Source organism: Macrobrachium nipponense, chromosome 25 (assembly GCF_015104395.2).
Source record: "Macrobrachium nipponense isolate FS-2020 chromosome 25, ASM1510439v2, whole genome shotgun sequence".
Classification (NCBI taxonomy): domain Eukaryota; kingdom Metazoa; phylum Arthropoda; class Malacostraca; order Decapoda; family Palaemonidae; genus Macrobrachium; species Macrobrachium nipponense.
The window spans coordinates 66806893-66829853 of NC_087214.1; the positions used below are offsets into that span (position 1 = coordinate 66806893).

The 22961-nt window shown below is 39.2% G+C and overlaps 1 protein-coding gene across 1 annotated transcript in view; it reads right to left on the reverse strand.

Annotated features, from left to right (window-relative positions):
• Positions 1-13810: 13810 nt before the first annotated feature.
• LOC135199491 (protein groucho-like) overlaps positions 13811-22961 on the reverse strand; it is a 47016-nt gene continuing 37865 nt past the window's right edge. The window contains exons 6-7 of the mRNA XM_064227581.1: positions 16495-17118; positions 13811-15964 (exon numbers count right to left, since the gene is read on the reverse strand). Coding sequence (XP_064083651.1) covers positions 15857-15964; positions 16495-17118 — 732 coding nt within the window. The 3' untranslated portion in view covers positions 13811-15856. The remainder of the gene's footprint in view (positions 15965-16494; positions 17119-22961) is intronic.

Sequence of the window (22961 nt, forward strand, 5' to 3'; positions counted from 1 at the left end):
GCTATTTCTCGCTATTGTACACGTTCTCTTCACTTTCCAAGCGAGTCATTTCAATCTCCGATCTCATTCAAACATTTGTAACAATGATAACAAATTCTTAGTTTCAAGACATTATTTAACAACTGCCCTCATTCCTCTTTCACCCGTATTACCTATCAGCTAAAATATATATATATATATATATATATATATATATATATATATATATATATATATATATATATATGTATAATATATATATATACTACTGAAAATGCTATAATAGATTTATACTATACTATAGGATAATGGGATATTATAATAATAATAATAATAATAATAGTAATAATAATAATTACGAATAATAATAATAATAAAAACTTTGTTCATCAATGAAGTATCATCAGGAAGTTTAATGCAAACTGAAAATCAGAGCTAATTCTAATTTTACTCTCCAAGCCTAGCTCTCTCTCTCTCTCTCTCTCTCTACATGTATATATAATATATATATATATATATATATATATATATATATATATATATATATATATATATATAAAACACTCTCTCTCTTTTACGTCTACAAAAATACTACTAATTTCTAACAAGTGCTTTATAATCCAAACCACCCAGCCTCTGTGTGTGTGTGTGTGTGTGTGTGTGTGTGTGTGTGTGTTAGGGTACTCGCTTATGCCAAGATTTTATCGCCCAACCTGACATTCTAAGGCAGGTGTTGAAACGCCGAATTTCGGTGAACACGTTTCTTGCACTAGCAGGAATTAGTTGCATTAATGATCAGATTATCTGCAACTGCTGTCACAATTGACGGCGATAGAGAGCGATAAAGTTTTGACAAAAAAAAAGAAGAAAAAAAACACTATATTCCTTTTCTGATCGATGTTTTTCAATGTTGGTGGGTAATAATAATAATAATAAAATTAGGGGAGACGGTGGGTAGATAATAAAGTGGTGATTATATATTCGGTTGGTAACTGAATATTAATAATAATAATAATAATAATAATAATAATAATACTACCCGGAGAAAGTGTGTAGGCAGCAAAATGTGGTGATGATATTACACTACACTTATGATAGGGAAGAAGGCTGGTAACTGAATAATAATAATAATAATAATAATAATAATAATAATAATTCTATTTGAATTGTAACACCTCATCTATCATAACCATTAATAAGAACAATTAGAAGTGTACCAAAACCCACTGGCTAACTAATCCACCGTAGTACCATACCCGTTTCACCCAAGCAATGAATTCCGTACTTAGTAGTTATACGACTTCGTTGGGTCGCAACGAAAAATGGAGAAAGGACCTTACAACACAGTATACACTTTCTGACAACTGGAAGGTTGGGAGGTATATATATTTGGAGCCAACGAATCCAAGAAGAAAAGGGTGCATGATAAGATATATATATATATATATATATATATATATATATATATATATATATATATATATATATGTGTGTGTGTGGTGTGTCTATTTCTCACTTCGCTTTTCCATATGCTATTAACATTTACATTCAAATAACAAAAAAAAAATCCTCATTCAAGAAAATACGACCAGGCGACATCGAATTCGCTGGAAACAAATATATATAGCGACGGAGAAATGCCATACAAATAATTTTCAATTCCCTCGTAGGGAGAAAACAACACCCCCCCCCCCCCACCCCCACACCTCCCACCTAAACCCCCTTCCAGGAAATGAAAAATTTCTTTTTCAAACAAGCCTCGGTTAATATGGCTATAGATACGCGTATATAGTGTATGTGTATATATATGTATATATATATATATAGATATATATATATATATATATATATATATATTTATATATATAAAGACAAGACCACACATAAAATATACAAATCTAGGCCACAAAATAAAATATAAAAAAAATACACATCAACATTTACGTAAGGAATATATACACACGGGCAGAAATATCACTTACGAGCGCGCGAGGGAGTATGGACTTTGTCCATGGACGCCACAACGGGCGAATTCGTATGAGACTTCCTCCTCCTCCCTCCTCCCTCCCCCCCACCTCCCCCTCTACCCCCCACCCCCGACGCAATACAGTGAATAATTTTTGTTCACTCGAGGAGCATTATCGACTTCCAATAACCACTTCGTTAAAATGCGAGACTATAACGAAATGGCGGTACGGACGGGGAGAGAGAGAGAGAGAGAGAGATTTAATCAAGGTACAATCATGTCTGAAAACGAACGAACTTACGTACTAGTACATATAAAAAATGAGAGAGAGAGAGAGGCGTAAATATAATCAACGTGTTCAATCAAGTCTACGGTCGGACGGATCTCTCTCTCTCTCTCTCTCTCTCTCTCGATAATGGCTTTCAGAAAACCAGTTAGGTTGTGTGATTGGCATTTTCCACCATCAGAATGAATGATATGACTGAGGCACACACCCTCGGAGAGAGAGAGAGAGAGAATTTAGGTGGTTTTACAAAGTGGAAGGACTTGGGTATTTCAGATACTTGTAAAGTAAGCTGGTCGATCACTTGAAACTATCAAGATGTTCCCGAGAGAGAGAGACAGAGAGAGAGATGCACCTGTTACTACTAAATGAATAAATAACTAGTACTATAGTAGTACCAATCTAAGGTGAGGGTTTGGGCGTGTCTAAAAGCGAAAACACGCGTTGCCATATCTTCAAGTTCTTTGTAGAGCGGCCAAATTCAAAGCTCTGTAATTCTTACTAATCACCCAAGGGAAACATTACCCTTAGGTCTTAACCTCTGTCCTGTACAGATTATCCTCCTTTCAGAGTCTGGTGAAAGGGGAATGCCCACTCCAATTGTCTTAGAAAGGTTCGCTGGTATTAAATTTATTTTTCCTTATTCAGATAGTGTGTATTGGCATTAAAAAACTTCAGATATGAAACAGTTCTTTTTATCTTCAATTAACTTATTAACAACCTACATGAGAGAAAACTAAAGGGAAATCATGGATATGATAAATTCATACATTAATTATTTCTTTTTTTAGAAACATTCGAGTAATTAATACCGTATATCTAATAAATAAGAATAATAATGATACACTATTTAACCTCGTGATGCATGCATGACAATGGTTTTCAAAGAGAACAGTACAGAACAGCGTAAAAGACGAGAGAGAGAGAGGGATGCTTTAAGAATACTCTCATCAGAAGATTCCTCATCAGAAGAGTCAAGACTTACAATAAATGAATCAATATGTTTATCAATCAAGATATCTTTTGCTGCATCTTCCACTTGCAATTGCTCGGCATGTCTTACGGCCTTTTCCCAATTTTCAGGTGTCACAGTATCCAGAGCTTCTTTAGTAAGTTCCGATAGGTTTGCCATATTAAAATCGTTTAATTTCGCTATGAAACTTTTCACTTGGCCCCAAATTCTCAATTTATAGAAAAGTTCAGATAACAGACATATTTTAAGCATTTAATCACACACAAAAACTGTTTGAGCGCCAACTATATTTACATCGCTAATCCTTACCTTCACATAAAAGACCCCAGCTTATAAGATTTGACCATCCTTAAGAGATTAACGAAGGGTATATTGTTCTTGACTGACAGATACAGATTTCGATACTTGACCTGAGAATCGAGATTGTAGATGTGGCAGGCAACATGTCTGCCACTTTTCTCAAATATGATATTGAAAAACTTAAGAATGTTGATCATTAACAACTGTATACGTTAAAAAACGACCATATATTCCATAAAATTTTCTTTCCTTAGAAGGAAGTTTGGCAACGCACGTAAATGACTTTCGACCCAACAAAACCTCACCATAGATTGGTACTACTATAGTCTTCCTACTTCGCCCACCCACTGCATGGCTGCACAAATCCTAAATCTTATATAACCCCTCCTTCGCCCCCTCCCCCAACCATTCCCCTCCTCCCAAACCACTACAATAAACACAAAAACAAAAGGTCTGAAAGGAAAGATTTAAAAGAAAAAAAAAAGGAAAATAAGAGAGAGAAAAAAAAGGAGGGAGGGAATAAGATAATCGGTGAATCTATATGGTACTACTAATTTGTTTTCCCCCGCTCCTTGAAAGAGTCGACGCGGTGTGAAGCGCGGGAGGGAGGGGGAGGGGGAGAAAGGAGGGAGGGGTGGGTGGGGGAGGAAGAGAAGAAAAGCCTTCACACTTCTTAAGCTCTACTTTTTTCTCTCTCTCTCTCTATTTTTTAACGCCATCCTTTGTTTGACTCGTCCTGTAAGTGGTGTGTGGTTCCTTTCGATTAGAGCCTGCCTTTTCTAAGGTGTTAAGATCTCATTGAGAGAGAGAGAGAGAGAGAAGAGAGAGAGAGAGAGAGTCGACTCTAGATATCATCTCCAAGTTTCATAAAACGCGATTTTTTCACGGAAATATATAGACAGATAGACTAGAAGCTTCAATAGAGAGAACGCGGAGAGAGAGAATGAGCGAAATGGAACATTTGAGTCTAACTATATAGATCCCAAGATTCAGATATTGTTTTTTTATCTTAATACACACACACACACACACATAATATATATATATATATATATATATATATATATATATATATATATATATATATATATATATATAAAGGAAGACCCCTTTGTAAGCTGTTAATATCCCAATGAGAGAGAGAGAGAGAGTTTCTTTATTTTCTTTCTCCCCTTTTTCTCACTTGACCGGAGTATAGGAGTGGGTTGAAAAGAACGACAAAAAAGAAATAAATAAAAGAAAAAAATATATGAGAGGTATTAAAACATGGAGTGGCCCTTTGGCTATTGTTTACACGGGAAACCAAGATTGATTTTTAACGGCTCTGAAGTAAAACAATAGCTGGGATTCTGTTTACACCTTTGTCGAACACACACACACACACACACACACACAGAAAGGGGTGGTGATACTCTATTGAATGCTCTTGATGCACATTATACGATGGAGTGTTCCTTTGTTCTCTTTCTATCATTTCACTCTACACCCCCCACCCACCTTTTTTCGGTGGGAGGGGGAAGGGGATGGGGAGAGGGAAGGGGCAGTGTGGTTAGGACGCTCACCTTCACAAGCGAGAGGGACAGGGTTCGATCAGCGAGCGATCTAAATCGCCTTAGGCAGTTTATCTTCAATCTTAGTTGCCTCTGTCTAATTATGAATTAATTCTCTTTGACGTAATTCCCCCCCTCTTATATCTTATTATTATTCCTCCCACCAATCCCTCCTTTCAAAACCTCTCGCTATTATTGGTTTTTTCCTCCTCGCTAAAACCTAGTCCGAATGAATCTCATAATCCTCTTTCAGTGACTTTTATATACTCTCTCCCGGCTCACAATTCGTCCAGTACACACAAATTCCGCGATACGACTGTGTGTATTCATTCACTTTCGTATTGTTCGTCCTGCTTAAGCCCTTTTAATCTCATCTCATTCCTTCTTACTTTGCACCTAAGCTCGCGTAAGCTTCGGTTCCATTTCCGCTAATGTCTTGACGTCAGGGCGATGCTGTTCTGGAGTCTGGGACATCGTTCGTTTGCTCCCAATTTCACCTATGGATTTTTATGGGATCATTTTCATCGTTACTATGTTTTCATCCCTCTTTCGAAGGACATATATTATATTAGTACTACCATTCATTTAAAGTGTAACGTTTAAAAAAAAAACCTTCGGTCTACATTTAGATGTCGGTACACGTCTGTCCTTGGTTTAAAGGTCTTTCTTTCCCTCGGTAAACGAGCGTGTTTTTCTCTAGTTAGGTCTTCCCGTCGTGTTCAACCCTATCAGCCCCCTATTTATTCGGTGACTCTCCTTCCCTAGCTGTTGGCACGAATGCTGAAGCAATATTTTCTCTCCAGAAAGACTAAAGTTTCACCATGACATAACCGCGCCTAGACTCAGGGATGTTTTTGTAATTTCAAAGCACCGTCGTTCAACCTTTCTATACACAAATAAAATGCAACCAAGGTATCGGAACACCTACAACGGTTTGGAAACGTTCGAAGACATAAGTGTAGAAAAATATAATACAAAATCAAACAAAAAATATATCACAGACAGCATCAATACACATAAATCGCGGCCAGGTAAAGCTTAATGAAGATAAATCGCAACAGATTGGTAAACAGACCAACCAAACTATGCCAGATGGACTTTCGGTTTGGATACGTACGAAGACACTAAAAAGTTTCTTAAATATATATCCCAATTCAAACGCAATTGCTGTGACATAGTGTAGGCATTTGATGATCATTATAAACATTTTTTTTCTTATTTGACAAATAAACTAAATCGAAATGATGGCCGATAACGGTTTTTTAATCCATAAAAACAGAACGATGAAACATTCTAGTCGCTAGTTACGTCAACTATACTAAGCCCATTCACACTCGGAATTTGAAAGTGAAAATGTTGTAATATAAGTTATCTCTTGACAAATAAGCGGTAAACATTATGGAAAAATGCCTTAAAATCATTATAATTATCATAAAACTTATAAAAAACGACTTCTGAATCCCATGACAGGAATTTGTCAGTCCTGGAAAATATTAATATTCATCTCAATTTACATAAACATTAACCTGGATTAATAACAAGACAAAATGATGTCAAATTCATGGCATTGCAAAGCAGGTGATACTAACCAGTTTAAGATGAAACAGACGTGAACATGTCTCATGAACAATCTCGGATAAGTCTCGGACCGGTCACTGCTCAAAGGCAACTGAGAAGACAGAATGACAATCATTCATACGTAAAAGGGGGGAAAAAAAATTGCACTAAACAGACATCTGGGATGCTGGAAGTGGAGACTGGCTCAAGTCAGTCTTCGAGTGGTTTCTGCCTTCAATTAAAAAACACTTTTTACACAAGTTGGTTCATTGTTGTATTGTTGAAAGAGATATATTTACGTCATGTAGGTTCTGCACGCTTCTTGGAATATAGTACTACTCTAGCTTACCTCTCTCTCTCCTCTTCTCTCTCTCTACATATTTAGGGCTTGGGATGCTAAACCCTGCCAGCCAGCAGTAATATAATTGATAATTACAGCTGTAATAGAACGCTGACCTGCTCCCCTCGGCTCACGTGCTAGGCCTATGAACCGCTTTCTGCCTACTAGTCAACAATCTGTATCTGAGTACCGACGTCTTCAGGAACCAAGAACGAGGGTGTGGGGCTAGAGATTCCCCCCCCCCCCCCCACCCCCCCCCCCCCCCCCCCCACCCCCCCCCCACCCACACACACATACAAAAGAGGGAAAAGGTGCACGGTATATATTTATGGGGACGGCAGGGCTCCGACATTTTACAAAAACTAGGCCTACGATGTAATGACAGTCTGCGGTTCCATGACTATCGAAAATAACTGTCATTTGGTTCCACAAACCACAGGATGGATTTCCTTCAGGCAATTTGACTGAACTGTGGATGAATGTACAAAAATACTTAAAACGTTAGTACCATCATTATTATAAGCGATGAAAGCCTCCTTCCAACGGTATAAAATCGGGTAGAATATATACCAAATGGCCCCCATGTGTTCACTGCCATTGACACCGGGTAGGAGGAGATCCAAGGGGCCCCAACTCGCCCGGTGCCCTAGGGGCCAAGGAGAAACGAGGCGTGTAGGAACGGTCAAAAGGATCCCTCCCGCAGAGGAGATTAGTCGCAGGCGGGGATGCTTTAAAGGACCCGATTCGTTCTGGGAATAATGGCCGCGGCGTGGAAACCAGTGGAACACCCATTTTGCACTCTTGTAGTGTTGTGTTGTGTTGAATAACCCTCCGCCCATCCCCAACCACCCCAACCCGCCCCACGGTTCCTAAAAAAAATAGTATTCTTTAGACCATGGTTGGCAGAGCTGACAGGTATCGGCTGTTTCTCTCTCTCTCTCACACACACACACACACACTCATACATGTGACTGGTTTTAACCGACTGGCTGGCTGGCTGACTGGCCGCCCGATTAGATTGGGGTTTGCGAAAGGGAGGTGGTGTGGTGGAAAGAGAGAGAGAGAGGAGAGAGAGAGAGAGCCACTCTCGCAGGGGAAGGAAGCGAAGGCAGGCAGACAGACGGACGGAGGAGACAGAGAATTGTGCGGAATTGATTTCCACGCCGATTTTGGCGGGCAGTCGAGTGGAAACTTCTCGTCGGGTGGGGATAACAAGATTAATTCTATGGGGCATGAACTAACTGTGTGTGAGTGAGAGAGAGAGAGAGAGAGGTGGGGCGCTTATCCGGCAACATTGGTTGTGAATAGTTCTCGTCTTTTTGACATATAATATATATATATATATATATATATATATATATATATATATATATATATATATATAGAGAGAGAGAGAGAGAGAGAGAGAGAGAGAGAGACCTATTCACCAGCATTGCTTTGTGAAAAATGTATTCTTTTGGCCATGTTTTGGAGAGAGAGAGAGAGAGAGAGGAGAACTTATCCGGCAACATTGTTTCTGATAATTCTTTTGTTTTGAGACATTTTGAGATATATATATATATATATATATATATATATATATATATAATATATTAATATATAAAGTTTTTTTGCCACGAAGGAAAAAAATGAAAAAAAGAGTTGCCGAGTACTTTCGGTCCTATTCGGACTCTCAGTAAAGGGTCCGAATAGGACCGAAAAGTACTCGGCCAACTCGTTTTTCATTTTTTTCCTTCGTGGCAAAAAAACTTTAATTATACATAACATCACGTTTATATATACTTCGTGATCAAGTTATTCATTATATATATATATTATATATATATATATATATAATATATATATATATATATGTGTGTGTATATATATATATATATATATATATATCATATATATATGTATATATAATATATCTTATATATATATATATATATATATATATATACATATATATATATATATATATATATATATATATAGAGAGAGAGAGAGATGAGAGAGAGAGAGAGGACTTATCCGGCAACATTGTTTCTGAATAATTCTTTTGTTTTGAGACATTTTTGAGATATATATATATATATATATCTATATATATATACATACACATATTATCTATATATATATATATATATATATATTTATATATATATATATAGAGAGAGAGAGAGAGAGGAGAGAGAGAGAGAGGAAGAAGGAATTGAGGAGAGAGAGTGATGAGAGAGAGAGAGAGAGAGAGAGAGAGAGCTTTTCACAACATTGCTTTGTGAAAAATGTATTCTTCTGGCCATGTTTTTGGAGAGGGAGAGAGAAAGAGAATTTCTTTTGACATTGTAGAACCGACACAGATCTTTTTCACTTAACAATTTTTTCCTCTAGTTTTCGTATTCAACTTCTGTTTGTCAGTTATTTATTACAACCTTATATCAATATTGTATGAATAAATTTCGCAAAAATATTTCTCACTTTCTGTTTTATTAATTCTTTATATCTTTATTTTTCTGGTCACCATCATATTTAGTTGTCAAACTCCTTCAACGTGACCTTGACCTGGCTCCATTTGCTCCCCTGACCTTTTAGGTCAGGTCTTCTGATGACCTTAAAATTAATTGATATTTTTATTGGTCTTAAAATATGTTTTTTTTTTGGTGTTTTTACGTTGCATGGAACCAGTGGTTATTCAGCAACGGGACCAACGGCTTTACGTGACTTCAGAACCACGTCGAGAGTGAATTTCTATCACCAGAAATACACATCTCTCACTCCTCAATGGAATGGCCGAGAATCGAAACCGCGACCACCGAGGTGAGAAGCAAACACCAAACCAACTACGCCACTGAGGCGCTTATAATATATGCATTGACTTTTTTTTATGCGTTGACTTCATTCCTCATCAAGTTCATCATTTATACTGACATACTATTATTTATCTTCGCCTTTTTTTTCCATCTTTCTTCTTACAGGGTGTCCATAAAGTCCCAGTACTATTACAAACAATAAATACTTGAAATGGTACTGGAACTTTATGGACACCCTGTAGATTATTTAGCACAATGTTTAACAAGTTCCTGGACTTATCAAACGTGTTTGTACATTGTGAAGAATATATCTTTATGCATATATACAATATATACATATATCTCTATACAATATACAATAAAATATATATCTACAAATGAAAAAGGTTAAGAAAACAAACTATTAAATATTGCACGTAAAACACTTTAATGAAATTCTGAATAATGGCACACACTGAATAAGAATGAACAAAGTTTATTTTTATTATTATTATTATTATTATCATTATCATTACATTATCTTTTTTATCCCAATGGCATTCCTTCTTTCTACGTGAATCAGAGGTTCCTTTGTATATATATATAATTACAATAACATTTGTGTACAACATAATATCTCTCCTCTCTTCGTCTTCGTCATTCTCAGTCATCATCAATAATCGACTTATTATTGATTATCACTTATTATTATTATTATTATGCCCCTTGATCTCGACCTTGAAGAGTGAGATAAAGTAATCTTGCATTTGCCTCTGTGTCTCGTCAGGAGGAGACGTTGTTTTGCTTTTTAAATTGGATAAAGGGCGTGGAGAAGAAACGAGAGGAAGGAACGATAAGGGAGGAAAGAGGTGGGTTTGAATGATAAAGGCTTTTAACTTTCTTGTTCTACCCTGGTGACAAGGCGAGGAAAGTCCCCCCTTACGAACTGATGGAATAAGGTCCATTTTTACAACTGATCAGCAATATTTCGCGGATACAGGATGAATCAGATGATGATGTAAATATAAAAGAAATATAAAAGGCTTCAGAGTAATGGTACAAAGGTTCTTTTATGATTTTTGTTAATTTAAATGTTAATTTAATTTAATGTTAATTAAATTAACTCCTTCAATCTATGGTCGTGTTTAAGGCCCGTTCTTAAAAAAAAAAATTAAAGGAACCCTTTTAATGGTCTCTTTTAATGTTAAAAGCAGGCCCTAAATATTTCAAGTAGTGGTGGGAATTATTCTTATTAAAGATTCATCGAGCATCGAATATCAATTTTCATTCAAAAAATCTAATTTTTTTTTTTTTTTTTTTTTTTGGTGGTGGGGGCGGGCAAATTCACGTTTGTTAGAAGGGGTTTCGAAGGAGGATTTTGTACGTAATAATTATTATTATAATATTAAATAATTATATATTATATATAAGTGTGGTAATATATAAATATCTAATAGATATATTATTTTATTTTATATTTATTAATTTTATTATAATCCGGCAAATTGAGTTTTTCCCATTTCCAACCTTCGACACAGGGGGTATGGTACAAAAAAAAAATTAAACTTTTTAAAACTAAAAATCTTAAAAAAAAAAACCAACATTCGTATAAAGGGACAACAAAACCTATTTACCTTTGGTACTCAGAACACAGAAGACATGAAGGGGATGTGGGGGTAGCTGGGGGTTTGGAGAGGTACAGAGGAAGTCTTAAAAACCTTGCATAATAATATCATCTAAAAAGTGCTTCTTCGTCCTTGAAAAACCATCATAACGGCGTTGAAAAAAAAAAACTAATATTATTATTATCAATAAATAATAATAATAATAATCTTAGCACACTTGTGTTTACAAGAAAAAACTTGGTTCAACGACATACTTCTACGTGCTTAGTTTTCACATAATTTTTTTAAAATTCAAATTCGTGGGTCCAATTGCCCAATTGCAAAAAGGACCCGGATACGAGACAAAAAAAAAAAAGTTCATGTACCCTTTTTTTTCCTATATAAATATATTTCTGGGGCCTGTTTAAGAACACAGCATTTTTTTTCTATATAAATAAACGGTTTCGTAGGGTGGAGAGGTGGGGAATATTTCTTACGAAAAAAGTGAAGAAAGTTCAACTTTAAATGCCTACGTGGAATCTGAACTGTAGAATTACAGATCGGCATTACAGTATATAAATATCATATTATACAGGAAGGACTTTGTGATAAATAAAAAGAGAGAGAAAAAAAAAGCCACTTTCACTTTAAAAATCCGTTTCTTAAACAGGCCACACCGATCAACGTAAGGACATTCATCATTTTGTGTACAATAAACCTATTGATTTTTTTTATTTTTTATTTTTTTATTTTTGCTGGTGTGGACATAAGAAGCCTTCAGGACAGCACAAGTTTTTTTAGTGTCTTTTTCTACCTCACAAATTCATTTTTCTTCGTTTAAGAAGGTTTTATTTTTTTTTTCTCAAAACAGAGAGGGTCTTTCTGTCCACCCTCGCGGGACGCCTTAAAAATGTCCGTTTTCTAAATATGACCACTTTTCACATGTGTGTCTGTTCCTCGCATGTATCATTATATTTATATGTATAAAGAGCAAAACCAGTCGATCAATCAATCGCTCTTAATATAATAAGTCTTACTAAGTTATGTTATTTTCATTAACATCACTTTTTTTAAGTTTTAAGATTATTTTTTTGTTTGCTTTTTTTATATATAGTCAAATAGTAGTAAGAATGATCTATTTAGTTTATTATAAACTTTTTTTTTATCACAGTCGTAACAGACATCAACGGAAAAAAACTGCTGATGACAATTAAAAGAAAGAAAAAGAAAAAAATACTACACCGACGTCAATTGACCAAATAAAAAAATTTCCCTCGCAGGGGAAAAAACTATATATATATATTTATATATCTATTTATATATTTATAATTACATAAATAAAAACTCTCTAAACCGGAGAAAAAAAGGGAGCGTCTTTTTTGCTTTCATTTATTATTATTTATTCTATTTTATTTATTTATTTATTTTTTGGAAAGGTCGGCCAAAGAAGGTGAGAGTTCAATGCAATGAAAAATTTCCACAATCGAAATATTTTTCATTTTGCTTCATTTCCCCCTTTTTCATTTTCGTAGCTCTTCATTCTATCTCACGTCTCTGCAGACAACTGAAATGTCCTTTTTGCACTGTAAGTAGACAAAATTAGAAAAAAAAAACAATAACTACTTTTTATGAATGAAGAAAATCACACACAAAATACGGTCTGACTTTCACCACAATTGTTCAAGTCACAGTGTCTCGTGGGTAGCTTTCAAAGAAAGCCTATGCACGCGCGTGCGCACACACAACCCCCCAAAAAATAATAGTGGGAATAAGAATAATAATAATCCAGTAGCGTTCAAGGCTATTCACTTCATTCATTAAAATTGTCCGTAGTATTCGTAGTGAGTTTCCTTTCCATTCATGACTTTTCATTGTATCTCTCACAAGATATGAGTCTATGACATGGGCCACTTTTTCCAGTAGTTCACTCGGTTTAAAAAGAAAAAAAAAACAATAAACACGATTATCGAAGTTGTCCTTTGCATAATGTTTCACGGTTATTATTATTTACGCGTTCTTTTGCATTTTTTCTTTGCATAATCATTTTTTTTAAATCATTTTTTTAACACTTTGTTTTATTTGCATTTAGTCATTCCATCGTGTGGAAAGTATTTTGAGACAGTGTTGAGATTTTTAACGTCTCTGCTACTGTCTCTCTTTGCACTGGTACAGTTATAAGTATGTATTTTTATATATATATATATATATATATATATATATATATATATATATATATATATATATATATATATATATATGTTATGTATGTATTTCGTTACTTTAACAAAAAAAGGCGAAATAACAGTTGTAGAAAGATTCTGGCTAAAATGCAAATTTTCCTGTCTCCCTTCCCTTCTTCATTCGGAGAACAAAATTGCACACTTCTCACAACGCTGTTCTTGTATAACATTTGTTGTTAGTATACGAAAAACGTCCCAGAATCCCATCCATTCAGCATAGAAGAAGTCGGGTCGGATACAAGACGGGCCTATAACCTCTCTCTCTCTCTCTCTCTCTCTCCCGCTTTCTCTCTCTCAGCTATCTTTATCTGGGGTCATTACGCTTCGAACACGACACTCCTACTTGTGATGCCCAATTTCCTTGCCCGCCAGGCCGTCCAGTGCGCTTGTTAGAGGGTATCTTAGTACCTCCCTGATGCCAACCCAGGCTTGTAAAACGTTCTACGAAATCTTGTAGCTACAGAATGTAGCTACAGAATCTCAATGACCAGTCCATTTGCATTTCACTCTCCTCGGTCTGAACTTCTTCTTTTTCTTCACAATTCTCTTGTGTTTTTGCTTCTTTTTTAATCCCTTGTTTCCTTCGAATTCCGAATGGAATCCAACTGGTCTTCTCCGTCAGGAATCCTGCTGGCCTGATTCTGGAATTCAACCGTTCTTCTCTGTCTGGAATCCTGCTGGTCTGATTCTGGAATTCAATCGTTCTTCTCTGTCTGGAATCCTGCTGGTCTGATTCTAGAATTCAACCGTTCTTCTCTGTCTGGATTCCAGCTGGTCTGATTTTGAAATTCAACCGTTCTTCTCTCTCCGGAATCCTGCTGGTCTGATTCTGGAATTCAACCGTTCTTCTCTGTCTGGATTCCAGCTAGTCTGATTCTGGAATTCAACCGTTCTTCTCTGTCTGGATTCTAGCTGGTCTGATTATGGAATTCAATTGCTTTTCTGTCTCTGGAATCTAGCTGTTATGAACGTGGAGTCTAACCGTCATTTTCCTGGAATCCAGGCGTCATGAGCCTGGAATTTGACTGTCAATCCAATTCTAGAAACAAGCAACCCCTCTGATTCTGGAATCCTGGAATCCAGCTGTCCTACTGATGGATGAATCTAGCAACCCTTCCAATTCTGGAATCCCTGTGCCATGATACTGGAATTCGACTGTCAATCCCATTCTGGAATGCAGCAGTCCTGATTCTGGAATCCAGGTGCCTGTCTGATTCTGATTCTGGTGTTGGCGCTGGGGAGAGGAAACGAGTGATCTGTCACCTGAAAACGAATGAGGTTCTCGGGTAGTAGTTCTTCTTCCAGGTATCCAGTCCATGGATCCTTCTATCTTCGTCTATGAGGCCTCTGGAGCCCTACTCAGAGGTAGAGGCTATGGCCACAACAACCTCTAAAAGACAGGTAATCGAAGGGCGCAAGCGTTTGTCTGATTGATGGCTTTCCAGAATATATTAAATAAATAAACCATCCAATAGCTTTCCAGAGAATTTCCAGCGATGCTATTCCAGGTCTGGGGTCCGATTTTGGGATGACGTATCTCAGTTAAATGCCATGTTTAGACGCATGACGTAGGAATATAGTCTCTCTCTCTCTCTCTCTCTCTCTCTCTCTCTCTCTCTCTCTCTCTCTCTTCAGTGTCTAAATGCATCAGCCTCCGTGTCTCTTAAATTTTTCAATCTTTTCCGTCTTACGTTGCATAGAGGAAGTATTGTCTATATATAGTTTTATCAATAATTAAATAATTATGAGTATGAGGTAGGTGACGATGACTCACAACCGAAGAAGCTGCGGTGTTGAAGGAAAAGAAAAAAAATTAATCATGATAAAAACGAGAGGTGAATCGTTCACCATCAAGGCAATTGAATAAATGAAAAGATGGACTTGTTAATTTTTTTTGTGTACCTGAATATCCTTTCACTCGCAATTTGATTAAATTTTATTTGCATCGGCAAGGCAAGGATCTCTTCTTTTTTCTTTTTTTTTTCCTTGAAAACATCACTGTTTCTTTTCATTATCTTTCTATCTATCTTTTATCGGCGAGGCAAAGATTTTTTTTTTCAGTATCTTCATTCTTAAGAAACATCACCGTTTTTATCGATCACTTCCAAGTCGGGAGAGATGAGACGCCTTCGATTTCTGTTGTTGTTGTGGACGATTCTGGGAATGTTTTTTCCTTTCCTTTTTCTTGTTTTCCCTTTCAAGAAGTATTACAAGAAGAGGAGCTGGAGGAGGAGGAGGAGGAGAAGGAAGAAGTAGTAGCAGCAGCAGCAGAAGGTGACGACTCCGTTCCTCAGTAGATGACCTCGTAGACTGTGGCCTTTTTGTCGCCGGATCCCGTGACGATATATTTGTCGTCGGCTGAGATGTCGCAACTTAGAACTGAGGATGACTCCTTCGACTGTGGGAGGAGAGAGGAAAGAATATTGTCAGTTAGCAGTAGGCCTAATTTGCAATGGTTAGGAGAGAAAAAAATAGGCAGTAGGCCTAATTTGCAATGGTTAGAAGAGAGGAAAAAAAGTCAGTAGGCAGTAGGCCTAATTTGCAATGATTAGAAGAGAGAAAAGAATATTGTCAGTAGGCAGTAGGCCTAATTTACAATGGTTAGGGGGGAGAAAAAAAATATTGTCAGTAGGCAGTAGGCCTAATTTGCAATGGTTAGAAGAGAAAAAATATTGTTAGTAGGCAATAGGCCTAATTTGCAATGGTTAGAAGAGAGAAAAGAATATTGTCAGTAGGCAGTAGGTCTAATTTGCAATGCTCAGGAAAGAGAGAGAGAGAGAGAGAGAGAGAGAGAGAGAGAGAGAGAGAGAGAGAGAGAGAGGTATCTACATTCTCACGACATAAAATGCTTTATTCTTTTGATCAGCAATATTTGTCAAGCAACTTAAGAATAAGAACTCCTTTGGCATCGGTCTAAGCCAGACTGACCTGGAATATGGAGGCTCCATAGGGCGTCCGCCACGCATTGAGGAGGTTGTCCTTCCCGGTGGAGACGAACCACTTCCCGGCGGAGGCGAACTTGAGCGACAGGACGCAGGACTCGTGCAGGTGGAGCTGGTACTTGTCCGGCTTGTTGACGTGGAGCACCTCCACGTTGGAGCTCTCCATGCCCACGGCTAACCACTCGCCCGTCGGGCAGAAGCCCAGCGAGAAGATCTGGCTGGTGAAGTCGTGCTGCTGTAGCTGCCTCCCCTCCCGAAGGTCCCACGACCTGACGGTGTTGTCGAGGCCTCCCGTCCAGAGCTTGGTGCCGTCGGGGGAGATGTCGATGCAGGAGGCGCCGTCGGTGTGTCCCTGGAACTGCCGCACCAGCGTCTGGTTGTGGAGGTCCCACACGGCGATGTTTCCGTCGCTACAGCAACTGAAGCAGACTTTGGAGTCCGGGCTGATGGCCAGGGCGTAGCAGGCCGGGGCGGCCGAGGTGAGCTCGGCCTTGATCCTGGGCGTGGGCGTGGCCAGGTCCCAGATGCTGAGGGTGGAAGCCTCGCCGCCCACCAGCAGGGTTCTTCCGTCAGGCAAAAGTTTCACGGATCTGATGTAGCTGTCACGTTGCTGGAAAGGAGGGAAAGAGGAAAGTGACATTAGAGTATTGGTCAGGCGATGAAGACATCTTATCAATATTATCTAAAATAGATTCCCAAGGAGCACCTCTCCCCTTCAGAGGCTTTTTAAGGACATTCCTCCTCCCCTTCCCCTCTTTCCCCTGAGAAGTCGAGGATATTCCTCCAGGGACTCTCCTTCCTTCTTCCTTCCTTCCTTCCTCCTGCCATACCTCATTAGCCATTCAGGAGGTGAACTCCAAGATAAACCTCGGCCGCCGGACGACCACCCCTCAGTAAAACACTGCAATAATCCTATCGGTTTGAGTGGGGGGGGGAAGGGGGGGGGGGGGGGGGGGGGGGGGGGGGGAATGGAGGTGAGAGTTCAGGGCAAGGGTGTAGGAGGGTGTATGAGGTGGGAGGGGGCGTTTTGGGACAAGGGGAAGGGGTCCAATGGCAGTTCGAGTAGAAAAGCTTGGTGCTGGATTCCCGGAGTGAATACTAATGGTGGCAAGTGGGGGGTTCCCATTCCAAGATGGGGGGAAGGGGAGGGGGGAGGGGGAAGGGAAGGGATTGTTGGACATGGCTGCTACTACTTAGGATTGTGTAGTCCTTCTCTACCATCACAATAATTCGAACGTTTATCGGTTTTTAAAAACATTCTCTGTAGACTTGGTCCCTCACCACATTCACCTAAATTATTGTCAACTGAATTTTCCTTTTCAACCTCATTCAATTCCCATTCCTATTCCCGTCACATTCTGTCATTCATGCGACTTTATCCTTTTCCAGAAAAACTTTATCCTGTTCCAGACACTAGCAGAACTGACTCAAATTCCCAATTTTGAAAGCGAGGAGAATTATGATAATTTTTCTAGTACGATAAACAACATAAGTAAAAAAAAAAAAGTATTAGTCTTTGTCTTGTTATCTTGGAAAAAAAAAAAACAAATATACCTATTCACGAATGAAATCCGGTAAATAATACAATATTGAATAAATTATATAGGTAAAAATGTGATAGTAAAGAAATATTATGTAAAAAGTAAAAAAAAAAATTATGAGAAAAAAAAAATTGTCATAGTAAATAAAATACGAAGAGAAAATGATTTAAATGAAATATTAAATTAGAAGAATGAAATAGCAAATAGTCAATGAATAATTGAGAGTAAGAGGAAGAATGCAAGAATAAACAAAATACCCATATAAACAAATACAATAACAATTAGAATATCAAAATATAAAATATATAATAGGAAATAAAAAAATCAAGAGAAAAACTTCAATAAAAAAAAGAAGAAAAATAAAAAATTTCGGGTACGTATGACAAGGACCTAATCAAGACAAAATCTGAGCATCTCCTACCGTCCCCTACGTACCCAGATCACGTGGCCAGTCCACTAAAATAGTTACCATGGCCCCTTATTTGCGTGCAATCCTTATAAAGATCCGCTGAAGTACGATTCATCAATCTTTTGATTTTGTTTATTTTTATTCTATTATTATTATTTCTTTTATTCCTGCAGAGATTCTGGCATACGGCATATTTTTTTTTTTAATTCGGAGAGAGAGAGAGAGAGAGAGAGAGAAGAGAGAGAGAGAAGAGAGAGAGAGATACTTGAAGCTTGACGAAAAGATAGATAAAGTAAAATACTTAGAGAGAGAGAGAGAGAGAGAGAGAGAGAGAGAGAGAGAGAGAGAGAGAGAGAGAGACTTGCCGTAAAGATAGACCCAGTAAGACATCGAGAGAGAAAATCTAAGAAAAAGCAGGTGAGAGAGAGAGAGAGAGAGAGAGAGAGAGAGACCATCCCACATCACAGACGACTGCTTATGAGAAGCAGCGAGAATGGCAATAAAAAATAGACAGAAATAGTTACGTGGTGGTTAAACGTCACTTCGTGTTATGGGGTGGAGTTTTGGCTTCAAACTATCATAAAAGTCAGGAGTTAACATCCGAAGATTCTCTCTCTCTCTCTCTCTCTCTCTCTCTTTTACTGGTGGCCGCTGGTGTCTTTGTGTCTATGTCTAACTCTGTGTGACTTATTTAGCCTCCCTTCCCGGCAAGCCTTCTTCTCTCTCTCTCTCTCTCTCTCTCTCGTAACTAAGAAGCCAAAACGGAACAATTCCCAACTCGAGAGTTTTATTATTCCTTCCATGAAATTCGCGTTGCAATTTTATCGTCACAAGCTTTGAGCCTCGGTATCTGAGAGAGAGAGAGAGAGAGAGAGAGAGAGAGAGAGAGAGAGAGAGAGAGTCATCGCCTGAATAAGTTCGTTGGTCTCCGCATTATCATATAATGGCCCCGCTAAGTATGCAAGAGGCGGGCTCGCTATTCTGAGTATGTTTTATTGTGGTCTTGTGTAAACACGAGAGAGAGAGAGAGAGAGAGAGAGAGAGAGAGAGAGAGACTTCGTTATATGTCGCCCCACTGGGGTGGTCGTAGTATCCATGTCTGTCTGTATGACATCTTTTATTATTATTATTATTATTATTATTATTTCTGAGACGATATTGGAACCTCTATTCTTTTATTATACAAATTCTCTGCTTTCGATGAGAAATCACTACCTCGACGAGGTAAGCACTATTCTCAATAGAGGATGAACCGTTTGACAGTTCTGCTCTCTCTCTCTCTCCTCTCTCTCTCTCTCTCTCTCTCTCTCTCTCTATTTACTACAAATTATGACAATCCACCCACTTATGGCCTCGACGAGGTAATAATCCCCCGAAGAACCTCGAAGGATTAACCTCCCAAACATCGGCCACACTCTCCACCACAAATAATCCCCGAAACCATTTACAAAAGACTACCTCGACGAGGTAATAATCCCCCGTCCTCTCCCAGAGAGAGATGAAACTATCCTCCAAGTATTCTCTCTCTCTCTCTCTCTCTCTCTGCTTCAGAGTGAGTGTCAGAAACATGTGCTCAGGGCTGGCCTGATCTTGTCCGACAAGCTCAACGATGAAAGTTTGATCACCACCAACGAGTTTCTATCTTCTTCTTCTTCTCTTTTCGCGCTTGTTTACACCATTCGCCTCTCGCGAGGCATCGCTCCCCTCCCCCACCCCACCCCCGGTTGCTACAGGGTGTCACAAAAGAAAAGCGAGAATTCGAGAATTCCTACACATACACACACTCTCTCTCATATATTGCTTCTACTTAGCAAACTTGGCAACAGAAAAAGGTTGTTTTTTGGGAAACTTTCTTAACAGACGGTACAAACACCACTGACAAAATGTGAGTGAGAGAGAGAGAGTCCTACTCTCTCTCTCTCTCTCTCTCTCATATATTGCTTCAACTTAGCAAACTTGTTAACAACAAAGTTTGTTTTTGGAAACTTTCTTAACAGACGGCACAAACACCACTGACAAAATGTGTGTGTGAGAGAGAGAGAGAGAGAGAGAGAGAGAGAGAGAGAGGAGAAACCAACGAGATAATCCCCAATGACTGCAATAAACAACGCTCAAAGCCCCTCGGATGGTAATCCTCGAGAAACAGGGGGATTCAGCAAATCCTCGCCTTGAGGAACCTCTCTCTCTGGCAGGCAGCGTTTCAAAGCCTTCCCACACTTCGCAAGTTGCTGCTCCTTCCCATCCCGCAGCCTTAATCCTTCGCTGGACAGGTCGGGATAGAGAGGTGATGTAGGATGGGAGGGGGGGGGGGGGGATAGAGAGGGATATAGGATGGGGACAGAGCGATAGAAGGAGCGATTAAGATCGCCCAATTGGATTTAACCGGGATTATTTGCCGATTCGAAAGGATCCTTGTTTTGAGCTTCGGGGATTCTAAGGAGAGGTGTTGGTCTCCAGACCAACCACTTCTTGGGTCATGGGGGGGGTGGGGGGAGGGGATGGGGATGGGGAAAAGGGGTTCATTTGATTAGGAGGAGGGAGGAGTTAGGAGGATGTAGGGAAGGGGAAAAGGAATGGAAGGTGGGGGGGAATTGGAAATGGGCGTTCAGACGAGGGGAAAATGGTTGGGGAAGGGGAAATAAATGGGGGGGCTCAGAGGAGGTGGAACAGAAAGAAGGGTTAGGGAAGGGGAAAAAGGGGGTTCAGAGGAGGAGGAGGGAAAGGGGATAGGGGAGGGGAGAGGGAAGAGGATAGGGAAGGGGGAAGGCAAATGGTTAGTTCACCAGATGAGGGGTAGTGGCAATAGCTGGGGGAAGGGAGGGTAAATGGCGGGAGGTGGGAGAGAGAGGGAGTGGGAGGGAGCGGAAGGGGAACGGAAAAAAAGGGGGGTAGGATGTAGGCTATAGACAACACCCATCCCCCCCCCCCCAAGGAAGCATTGTTAAGCGATGCAGAAGCAACAGCTGAGGAATGTAAGGCACACCCCCCCGAACGTGTTCCACCTTTCCAAAAACGTCTGAAAAATGTGGTGGGCCAAAGGCCACTTCTCAGAATAGTCTTTGAAAGTGCCTCCTTCGTCGTGAGGCCCAGAATAAACTCCTACCTACTACGCCTTGGCTCCTCCACACCCCCCCCCCCCACCCCGAAAAAAAAAAAAACCCCTAATCACATACCCTCACCCCAACAAAATTCAGCTTGAAAAGAATTTTCGAGACGTAGGATTTCTTCAGGGGAATAATCCCTTCAATCCTAAGAGGGCTCTCAAAGAATGAAGTAGGATTTATTGGGAGAATAATCCAAAATCTGAGATGGTTTTCAAAGAGCTGAGATTTGTGGGAAGACTTATCTTGAAAGCCTTTTGCTAAGGATTATCAACTGCGTCTAAGAATTAGTCTTTCCACAAGTGTTTTAAGTCTTGAAAATCCTTCAGTTTTTAGTCTCTATTAAAACGTTAAAGTTTTATCAAATCAGTAGATCCCCCCCCCCCTCTCTCTCTCTCTCTCTCTCTCTCTCTCTCTCTCTCTCGCTCTCTCTCTCTCTCTGCACATTTTGCGGATTTTCCGACTAAAATTTCAACCAAACTCCGAATACGATACCTGCAGATCCTCTCTCTCTCTCTCTCTCTCTCTCTCTCTCTCTCTCTCTCTCACGTAACTGCATAAGCGCGTCTGAAGGGACAGGGGTGTTCTCTCTCTCTCTCTCTCTCTCTCTCTCTCCCCTCCATCATATGCATACCGTCGAATACCGAATGCATGTCTCAGAACGCCGAGATATGCAATGATGTACACAAGGAATTTACTGGAGCTCTGGACTTGGCAATATCGAAATGGTGACAGGTGCGTGAAATCTTGGGTCCTTTTTATTTTTTATTTGATTTTGGAAAAGGTCGGCGACGGGAGCGGCAACTTGATGACGTCAACTCGCTTAATTAACTCTGAGGGGCCTGGGGCAACCCGAACGAGCTGTAAGGACGCTAACTCGCTCATATTTAGAGGAAAAAAGATACACAGAGGAAATGAGAGAATACAGCAGCATTATTCAAAGGAAAGGATACATATTCTTCTACCATATTCGTCTCCCAAAGATGGGTAGGTTAAGTTATAAGAGGCAGGAAAAACAGAAGAAAGGAGAGAATTCTAAAGCCTGGTAGTGCAAAAACAGGCATTCCTCTCCGACAAAACATACAGGGACGTGGTATAGCTTGGCGGATGTCACATGGCTACCTTATAGTGGTAGATGGAACATCACAGCGTTTCAGGCCGATGGAACAGGGGCCAAAATCATACCTGTAGAGACAGGCAGGTCACCTTGCATCACACAGGCATAGGAGCTGAAGATACAGCAAAAGAAGGGTGTCGCTGACTGAACTAGTTACTCAAAGCAGAACTGCTGAAGGAGGTAGCACATTACAGAAGCAGAAGTCACTGCTGAAGGAGGTAGCACATTACAGAAGCAGAAGTCACTGCTGAGTAGTAGGTAGCAGCCACTGCTAGAGGTACCAGT